The following is a 10,842-nucleotide window of genomic DNA, read 5'->3' on the forward strand; positions in this document are numbered from 1 at the left end:
TCGTGGAACAATCACTTCACACACTCGGAAACTTGGTAAGACATAGTCATCCTCCATACAACAATATGAGTGCTAATTGGTAAAATATAAGTCGGAGCTTATAAGGCAAAGATTGCACTAAGTAGCGTGGGACGAACGATACAAAAATCGAAAACCATTTAAAAAAATATTAAGCTCTAAATATCATCCGAACGCATTAAAATCTCTAAGTTGAAGTTTTTAAAATTTTATCTCAAGTTGGAAGCTATAATATTAGGGAGATTGAGAATAATCGGTCCCCGGAAAATTTGTCCCCGGTTTAAAAGTTAAATACAAAATATTTTTTTAGCATAAAACCTTCTCATATAATATATTTGTAAATGGTATTATTATACCAATATATATTATATTGGTATCCTAATTTTACTTTTCCGTGGCTAGTTTTAAAACATTCTATTATTTCCATTATTACTAATAATTATGAACAATTTTGAAATTTCGCCCCCCCCCCCCCCAACTAAAATTCCTAGCTACGCCACTGATTATTAGTATACTAGTAAACCAACTAGACGGATGTACATCGATTACTGATGAAGGTAGATTCGTCTGCAGTCAGTAATAAAAGATTAAGGTCCATGTCCCCGGCATCCCCACTTTGAGCTTTCGTAAAAAAAACCGGGACGATCGTTTGTACTCTGTTTGTACCGCAAAAATCGTCGTTTGCACCGAAAGCTGTAAAAAGTTACAAACGTTTTAAGTTGGGGGTGCTGGAGACATGCCAGCACCCCTACTTTGAGCTTTCGTAAAATAAGCCGAACCCATCGTTTGTACTCTGTTTGTACCGGTTTGTACTACAAAAATCGTCGTTTGTACCCGAAGCTGTAAAAAGTTAATGTTCGAACGCGGAACGCTGTGCGACAGCATAAACTTGCTCCGGACACCACAGCTGCGTGGTGGCGGAGATAAGTGTCGTCCAGCAAGTTCCCCCCTCCCATCGCCCGGCGACGTTATTGTCTGCTGCTGGCCGTGCCGCCAGCCAGCCCGGCGCCCGACAACTAAGTCTTTTTCTATAATATAAATTATATTCTACTCCGAGTGGTCGATCCTGACACATAGTTGTGTCCGTTCGCCATCACGTGCCTTGTTTGTTTTTTTTTGTTGTTGGGCCACTGCCCACTGGCCGTCGTCGTCTGTCTGCGTACCTGGGGGTACATCCAGCAAATCCAGTGTACGATTTATTGTCATATCGCCATTTGTCAGCACCTTTGCCACTTACAACCATCAAGCATTAGTTGGCACGTTTCAATCAAGGTTTATTACTTTATTATCTTATATTATCTATGGACAAGTGCACCATCAGCTGAGTCTGCTTGGTGGTCTATGGTGCAGATGGTGATACACCAGTTCTCCCGGAGTGATAAGAGTTATTATGCGGCGGTTACCCTGTGGTTACCATGTGACCAACTTGAGGTGGTTTTGAACAGCAAGTCGAGGGATATTTTCGATCAGCGGAGCGGAGCGATGGCGCCGAGGAGCGTAGCGATGAGTGCCGCTAGCATGGCATCACTGACGTAACTTATTTCGTATTGGTGTCACTGCTAGATACCTGGTATCCCCCTTGGTAAAAGCTTTATCACATTTCTTATCACACTCCGGGAGAACAACTTATTACTAGTAGGACTCGTAATAATGTTGGCATCACTGGTTGAAATTTGTCTGTTAATTTGTATTTTTCAAATTAGCAGTTTACAGTTTTGCAATAACGCCAATAAGGCAATAACTAAAAACTAAAGTAGTAAAGTAGTAACTAATAACTATTAATTAATTATTTATTATACTCCTTTGACCTTTCTATATTTCTAACAATACTTAACTCATAACTGGTATTATAAAGTATAAAGATAAATTACTATTTAGTAATTATTATTTATCAAGTATTTAAATATTTTTATACAATAAACTATTGTCTAATACTGTAAATGATCATATTTAATATTTGTTATGACTGTCATTTTGGTTATCTAATATTACTAAATAACTATTGCTAAACGCTTGGTTTAAAATTTGTGTTTACTAGTTTTAAATTAAAAATAATAGATTTGAAATATCTGGACAAGATGAACGGAAATTTGTCTCAAATTAATGAGAGTTCTGTGAACACACCATCAAATGCTCGTCCTAGTGTGACTACTATTGATGTAAGTAATACGTGTTATAAAGAATACAAGCTGAACCCGTGCACTTTGTAGCCCGTTAAGAATCCTACCTCTTTTTTTTTTTTTTCCGTTTTAACCGACGACGCCGCGGGATCTACTTTCGCATTGCTTCCGCGGCGCCGTCATAGTTTATTGACAGTATCAAATATTAATACATATGTGGGAGGCAGACGGGGCAGCTTCCCGACCTACCTCGTTCAAGCATTTCAAAGTTTTGCTAAAAGAATCCTACCTCTTATACAGTGAGTGTAAAAAGTATTCGTACACTCCGTGTTTTTGAATAAATATACACTTTTCTTTATAATATTTTATTTTTATCAATAAACCAACATTCACATAGTAATTGATATATTACTAAATGTATTTTAAAAAAAAATCATGACGACAGTAATAATCATAATAATAATAAATATTACTACAATAAATATTCGTACACCCAATGATTTTAACTAAATAAATATTTTTAAATAATTACATAATCCTGTTTAATATTTTGTAGGGTAGCCTTTGGACTTTAATATAGCCTTCAGTCTCCTAGGCATTGAATCAACCAGATGAGATGTTGTTTCTGCAGTTATTTTATTCCATTCCTCTTTTAGAGTGTTTTTTAGAGTGTTTTTTAGAGTTTCTTTGTTTGAAATATTATGCTTTCGAATTTTTTTTTCCAAATGGTCCCACAAATTTTCAATAGGATTAATGTCCGGAGATTGGGGTGGTGTAACAAGATATTCTGTTACATTTTTAGACAACCAAGCCTTGACTATTTTTGCAGTGTGCTTGGGATCATTATCTTATGTAAATACAAAATCATCCTTGATGCCCATTTTTTCAGCACTTGATGTAAGATGTGACTTCAAAATATTTAAATATATGTCATGGTTCTTATATGCTGTCAATAAAGTGCAAGTTTCCAACATACAGCACTCATACAGCCCCAAACCATTAAGGAACCTCCTCCGTATTTAACTGTAGGTTGTAAATTCTTTGGTTCCATTTCTGCATTTGATTTTTTCCACACAAAACGTCTTCCATCTGAGCCGAAAATATTAAATTTACTTTCGTCTGTAAATATTACTCTGTTCCAAAAATTAATAGAGCGATGAAAGTTGCCATTTGCAAAAGCAAGCCTTTTTTTTATTTACAAAATATTTTCGACGAGCTATTTAACCATGGTAACCACTGTTTTTCAAACAATTTCTAATTGTACATTCACTAACATATACTCCAGAAAAATTTGCAAGATTTTGTGCTATTTTAAGAGCCCTAATTTTTGGATCCATCTTAACTGTTCGTATGACTATACGTTTATCATGGTCCGAAAGTTTTTGTGGCCGACTAAGCCGTCGCTTATTTTTGTGAATTTTACTGTCGTCATGGTTTTTTTTTTGTAATACATATATAAATTACTATGTGAATGTTGGTTTATTGATAAAAATAAAATATTATAAAGAAATGTGTATATTTATTCAAAAACACGGAGTGTACGAATACTTTTTACACTCACTTTATGTCTCAAACTGTGTGTTTAATTTGTTTCTTGTGATTATGCTTGCAATATATTTTATACATATAGATAGATAACGGTTAAAATAAACTATGTAATAATCTTACAACAATATTCAATTTAGTTAATCATTATGTAATTGAATTCGTTTTATCGATAAAAATTTGACAATTCAAATATTCAATTGAATGATATTGGGAAAATCACTTCTTAACTTAGCCTATCTTCAGCCGCTAAGTCTAATATATTTTTTTACCAAATTTGAAATTTGTTGCAATTAGAATGGTATGTAATTCTGCAATTTTACTCTAGCACAGTGCATACCTGGTGTCTCATTCTTAAATTTGAATGTTCTAAAACATGTATAATTTATACATTTTTCCAATAGTCATGCTTGGATGAATACTGTAATTATAATTGGTCGCAATTAGTCCACCAATTGGAATTAGAATGCATAAAAAATAACTACAGGTGTCCATTTTTATAGATATAGCTAGATAGATGAATATAGTTTGAGCCATAAAAAATATAGGATTTTTAATGAGTTATGAAGTGCACAGGTTCAGCTAGTATATGTATATGATCTGTATGTCACACATTCCTTAACAGCTGGACCACTTGTGACAACATTTGATACTGAGATATATTAGACCTATGGGCAGAAGTTAGCCTAAGTTAAAAAGTGACAGAATAAATATTATTCTATTGAATATTTAAAATGTTAAACTTATCTCGATTTTAACAATTAAAATTATATAATGATAAACTAAATTGAATATTGTTGTAAAATTATTACTTAATATTATATTTTAACCGATTCTATATATATATATACACTAACGGAATCGAACTTGATGTTCTTTGGCGGTTCTCAATCTCATATCTCCTTGCTCGATTGTTTTGAAGCTCGTATTGCCATTTTCTTTTGTGCTTTGAGGGGTACAATTACTGATCAAACTTTTTTTGGGAGGTAGAATTTTTTACTTACTATGAAGTGCACAATTCACAATAATTCAGGGTTATATGTTATAATAATAATAAGCAACTATCACTAATAGCAACCATTTATAAATAAACGAAAATTTCCGTCGTAAATCTCAAAATGTCTGTTTACACTCAAAGCCCCTCCTGGGGTTGGGCCTATCACTTTTTAACTTAGCCTATATTTTACCCGTAGGTCTAATTTATCTTTGTAACAAATTTTTCACTGCAATCGGTATATACTAGCTGTATAAGAATGTATAAAAGACAAACAAACAGACAGATCAATTTTTATATACAGATTAAATAATTCAATGATATATTATACAAATATAATATATGACTGGTTATATTACAATCACCTATTTATGTACTAAATACTATTTAACCATCTGTATGGCTGTATAATTGAATTAAGATCCTTTTTTTAAAATTAAATTTAGTTTGATCGTTACATTTTAATACCATTTTTTTTTAAATGTAGATTCTTAAACAAGAATTATATCAAACACAACTGCAATTAAAAACAAAAAATGCATTCATTAGTGAACTTCAAAATGATGTAGAGCAATTACAAAAAGTTGAAGATGATAATATGCAGTTAAAATCAGAAATTTCAATAAAAGAATCAGATTTAAAGCAATGGACTGTAAAAGTAATTAATTTACCTAATAATTATTTCTATATTATGATAATTTTGGTCATAACACATGTATTACTAACCATTATTTACTTAAATTTAATTTTCTACCAGTATTCCAATTTAGAGTTCAAATTATTAGATCAACAAAAAGACCATTTATTACAAATTGAATTATTGAATGAGCAACTATCTGTTTTAAAACATTTAAAAGATAAACCTAAAGAAGATGTACCAGTAAATTTAAATGAAAGTATTATTACAGAATTAAAAACTGAGTTGAATGAGAAAAAGGTATTATTAACTATAATTATCATGTCAATGTGTGATATTAATGTACACATATAAAATAATTGCTATTAGGTAAAATTTCAAATTATTTTTTATAGGGCAAATATGAAGAGATGCAAAACTTGATAAATGATCAAGAAATTCGTATTATGGAGTTAGAATATTCAAAAAATAGAGCTATTGAAGAACTGGAGGAATTAAAAATAAAAGTTGAATTTAAAACTGATCAATTGAATGAATGGAAGCAAAAATATGAGGTAAAATGTTTACACTATCAGTAATTTTATTTTACTTATTTTTCAAGTTAAAAAGTCTGAAACATTATTATTATATAATAATTGTGATTTGTGTTAGACATTGCAAGCAGAATGTGAAATGATCAGGCTGCAACTCAATAGTGTAAATAACCTCAATGATCATAATAAAAGAGGAAATTCATTGTTTGCTGAAGTAGATGATAAAAGACAAGCATTAACAGCCGAGCTGGAAATAAAAAGAGAAAAATATGAAACTTTGAAAAAATGTTTATCAAAAGCTAATCATGAAAACAATCAAATGAAGGTTTTTTAAATTTTAAAATTTCTTTTTTACTGATGTATTCTAATTTATTGATCTTTAGATGGAAATAATGAGATTAGAAAAACAGTTGTTAGACACCGAAAGAAATGATGATCTAGAAAAATCTACTTTGATTCAAAGTTATAAAAATCGCATAAGCGTAAGATAAAATTTTAAAAAAAATTTTGTTAATTTATGAAGTTAATATTTTAATTGTAATATTGTTTATAGGATTTAGAAGCCAAAATTAGAGAATTAGATAAAAGACCAGAGACTCCACAAGTATTGAAAATAGACAATTTAAGCAATGATGGCATGAATGTTGTTCTTCAAATTGTGTCTGATGTCCGGTAAGTTGTATTTTCATATATCTAGTGTAACCATACGTCCCCCATTAAGGGGGGGATTGTCCCGTTTTTCAAAGGTGCGTCCCGCATATCTAAATGTCCTACTTTGGTCCCGCATTTATAAAAATTGAAGTGGTACATCATGATTCATGATTCTACACTCTACAGGACGTTGTATCAGACTTGCAATCATGAATTGACAATAATAAAAAAATTGTATCCAAGGATAAGTATTAAAACTGTAATTGTGATTGTAAATTAAAATTTGTTTAAGTAAAAACTTTAACATTTAAAAATATATGTAGTATCTAATTGTTTGTCTGATTTTTTTATCAATAAAAAATAATTTTAAATAAAATTAAATGTAATGTATTTGCTATTATTATGTATTTACATTTTACGTACCTCTTTTTTTAAGTGTCCCCCTTTAGGATAAAATAACTATGGTTATATGTATATATCATATATTACATATTTCATACTATTAATCATATTGTATATTTTGTTTATTCTTTAAAATGGCGTGATTATTTTTTTTAGTAAAGAGAAGAAAGCTCTGGAAGAAGAAATGAATAGAAGATCAATTAGAGATATGGAAGCTCGACAACAATGTTTTAAAGGAGAATGTGAAATTCGTCAACTTAAAAAAGAGATGAGAAAAGACAAACTGCAATTAAAAGAATTAGAACAACAAATTTCTGTATTGAAGTCTAAAGGTAAAGAAATTTCTAGTGAAAAATATAATCCATAAAAGGACTTCATGCTTAATACTCAATAGTTAAATTTTTGAAAAAATTTTGGAAGAAAACAAAATTTATGAATTTCATTGTTTTTGTTATAGTGTCGTCATCAAAAGAAAACATGAGTGAAGATAAACACATGGTAACAAAAGGAGTACGTTTTCATAACAACTGTAAGATAGAAGATGGAGGTCCTTCATTGAAACTAGGGAAAAAAATTCCACAACAAGCTCTTTTGAACACAATTGTTTGTCCGAAATTTGAAGAATTATAAATAAATTTTATTCAATATTTTCTTAATTTTATAGAAGTTATTTTAAAAATATTTAATTGAACTCTAAAATAAAATTCTGTGCTTCTAATTGTTAAAATATAATTTTAAAACTTTTATTTAGCATTATAAATGTGTTGTTCCGGAATTATAATTTATTGGATTCCATTTGTTTATATTATAATATAAAATGATACTAGTGTAATTATTTTTATAATAAAATTTGCAATCTGGCAATCTGGCAAAAATGTATAAATATTTTATTTATTTTTGTTGTTTAATAAGAGAAGATAAACAATAATTGAGATATAAACCCACTGTGGAATAGAACCATATTGTGCACAGATAGGGAAAAGTATTTTTTAGTAATTGGAATTGTGATTGGTTTTGAGGAAAGTTACTATAGTAGTATGTGGGGCACTTGAGGACACTTTTATTTTTTTATCAACATTAAAAATCATAAAAAGATATTAAAAAAAACCGACCTTGATTGTAAAGGAATAGTATTCAGAAACAATATAGTAAATAAGCAACATAAATGTGGGTATAGTGAATGTAGAAATTGTAAAGAAGATGTAAAAATGAATGAACATAAATGTTATATGCAGCCTATAAGCAGGCGTGGATTCAGTAGGGGGGCGGAGGGGCGCTCCCCCCCGTAAGCTGTGTTTTGTTTAGGAAAAATGCCCAGTAAAAAGATTTAAAAGTAATTTTAATACGTTGAGTGCCGCGGTCGACGGGTAGTAGACGTTAGACCAGCGGTTCTCAACCTTTTTATAGTCACACACCACCTACACAATTTGAAAATTTTTACGTACCACCTGACAATTTTTTCGCTTATTAATAATGTATACGTGCATGTGTTATGTATAGAATTTTGTTAATTAATTAATTTTTTATAAAGGTAGATTTTCTTCACGTACCACCTATGAGCTTTCCGCGTACCACAGGTTGAGAAGCGCTGCATTAGACAATTGTCAATTTGTATAGGCTTATTTTTGGTCTTATAATTTACTCGGTTATCAGAGCAATTCTTCCGTTTATAATGTTTATATACGTGGTTATTCAGTGAAACGTCTTCTTTTCAACGGTGTATTCGGATTTTATTTTCGTTCATTTTTAACAAAGTAATGTTTATTTTTCCTGATGACGGCTACAATCATTGTATACATAAATATATATAATATTTATATATTATTCTTATAAAGTTGTATTAACCATAACTGTTTCGTGTAAGTTATTTTTGAACACAAATATGTGCGCTTGCCCACATATTATATTTTATTAGATATTTTATTTTGTATGTAAAATATTCCCCCCCCCCCGTAATCTCGGGCTGGATCCGCGGCTGCCTATAAGCCAGAAAGGTGGTACCTAAATCGTAAATGTAATATTGTTCGAACATCGGAACAACTTCACGTCGCGCCGATATTATCGGCGGGTGCTATCGTGCTGTCGGCGTCGAAGTTCAGTGCTGGGCGAGCACCCTACCCGTCCTACATCGGTAGACAACTCGTAGCGAGCTAAGACAGAGTCGCCGCCCGGAGTTGTCTTTTTTCCGCGGTTGAGACTGACGGACCATCTCCTCAGCTCCCGCCTGTTACGCCAGCGTGCCGAGTTTTTTTGGCCAACGGGTTTTTTTTTATTATATTTGCTACCACGTGCCACCTGGTGTTCTGGTCGCAGTATATTTATATATATATATATATATATATATATATATATATACAATATATTATACATATACCAGAACGTTTTATTCTCTGCGGAGATCGTACGGTCGTGTACCGCGTGCGCTGTGCTGGAGCCACGGTCACTCAAACTCGTGTTCCGTCATCAGCCCTGGAGCTTCCTGTCCCGTGACCTGTCTTCCTGGGAAGTGTACCACCTGTTGCCATTCAGTCCGGTTGGATAGATTATAGCTCGTCGGAGTGGAGACGTGTGCGAATGTCCCTGTCAGGTCGTAACATTGATTGGTATTCAATATTAATTTATTATATTATTGTAACTATATATTTATATTTTGTATGCTCGACCATATTGGTCTGAAATTGTATTATTATTATTTTGTATTATTCAGTATTCTTAAATCTATATATTGGGGCGCCCGCTAGGTAAAGCTTTTTTATGTATTACTAGCTGAATTACCCGGCTTCGCCCGTGTGTAGTTTTTGTTTTATCAAAATTAAATTCTTAAATCAACACAAATTGTTGTGTTTTAAAGAAGAAAAAATATGTATTTTACTTAATGCTATCAAGTGCTAAAAAGGTAGTAGTTTCTGAATTATAAAGACAACAAAAATAATAATAATAGTATTTACAAATGATATAACTTTTTTTATGAATATTTACAAATGATACGTAGTTGCTCAATTCTAATATGGTTTAAGTCAAAACCTCTTGGTATACCACATTTAGAGTTTTATTTTGTGGTGCATAAACGTACAAATGGTCAGGTCTTCCAACTCTAGAAAATGCCACATACAATTATTGTCCGTGTGAGAAACAGTTATTTTCTAAATCTACACCACAATAAGTTAAAGTCTGACCTTGAGCTTTGTTTATTGTCATTGCAAAACAGACTTTTATTGGAAACTGAACTCTTCTAAACTTAACTGGAAAATCGTTGGGGTATAATGGTATTTTCGGTAAAAATATTTTTTCTCCCTTAGCACATCCGTTCAAAATTTCAGCTTCGATTACATTTTTTGTAAGAGAAGTGACACGAAGCCTAGTCCCGTTACATAATCTAGGATAATTCAAATTTCTCAATAATATGATTGGAACCCCCACCTTCAGTGATATTTTATGAGGAGGCATACCAGATGGTGTTTGTGAATTTAAGAACTCTGTAGGAAAATGTACCGATTCTTCACTATCAATAACTGTATCGATAGAAAAGTAATCCATTTCTAGTGCAGTAGTGCTTGAAATCCACTAACTATTAGTGAGTTTATTGTGTCAGCTCGGTTATTTGTAGTTGTTAAAATAACGCGTTCGCATAACCATTCACTATTCAGATTTTTCAAATTCCCAATATCTTGGTACACACTTTGTATCAGTTGTTCCAACGAATTTGTCGATACTGCTAGTTTTTTTTACATTTCGATAAGAAATGTATTATTATTTTTAGTCAGTGTTTTCTATACAACTCATTAAATATTATATAGCCTCGGAACAATTCATAAACACACAAAAAAAAAGGTCAGAGTACAGGTAGACGGAAACCTTCGGACCGCCGTGCCGTACCGTATTTCCCGTTATCGGCCGACTGCTATTGTTATTATTATTATTATACATTATTACAAATTACAC

General features: G+C 31.6%; 2 protein-coding genes across 2 annotated transcripts; one reads left to right on the forward strand and one right to left on the reverse strand.

Annotated features, from left to right (window-relative positions):
• Nucleotides 1-1,772: 1,772 nt before the first annotated feature.
• On the forward strand, nt 1,773-7,775 carry LOC107163923 (spindle apparatus coiled-coil protein 1 spindly). Its single transcript, XM_015511559.2, has 9 exons — nt 1,773-2,177; nt 5,165-5,335; nt 5,435-5,614; nt 5,710-5,868; nt 5,966-6,172; nt 6,231-6,329; nt 6,401-6,519; nt 7,057-7,232; nt 7,358-7,775. The coding sequence occupies exons 1-9, from the start codon at nt 2,097-2,099 to the stop codon at nt 7,528-7,530; spliced, it is 1,365 nt and encodes a 454-aa protein (XP_015367045.2). The 5' UTR covers nt 1,773-2,096; the 3' UTR covers nt 7,531-7,775.
• A 2,239-nt stretch (nt 7,776-10,014) lies between these two features.
• LOC149058746 (ATP-dependent DNA helicase PIF6-like) lies at nt 10,015-10,437 on the reverse strand. Its single transcript, XM_089218453.1, has one exon. It carries the CDS (start codon nt 10,435-10,437, stop codon nt 10,015-10,017), a length of 423 nt encoding a protein of 140 aa, XP_089074579.1.
• Between the last annotated feature and the right edge of the window lie 405 nt (nt 10,438-10,842).

The sequence above is a fragment of the Diuraphis noxia genome, unplaced genomic scaffold (assembly GCF_037042655.1).
Source record: "Diuraphis noxia isolate RWA-SAM2 unplaced genomic scaffold, SU_Dnox_SAM2 contig0002, whole genome shotgun sequence".
Taxonomy (NCBI): domain Eukaryota; kingdom Metazoa; phylum Arthropoda; class Insecta; order Hemiptera; family Aphididae; genus Diuraphis; species Diuraphis noxia.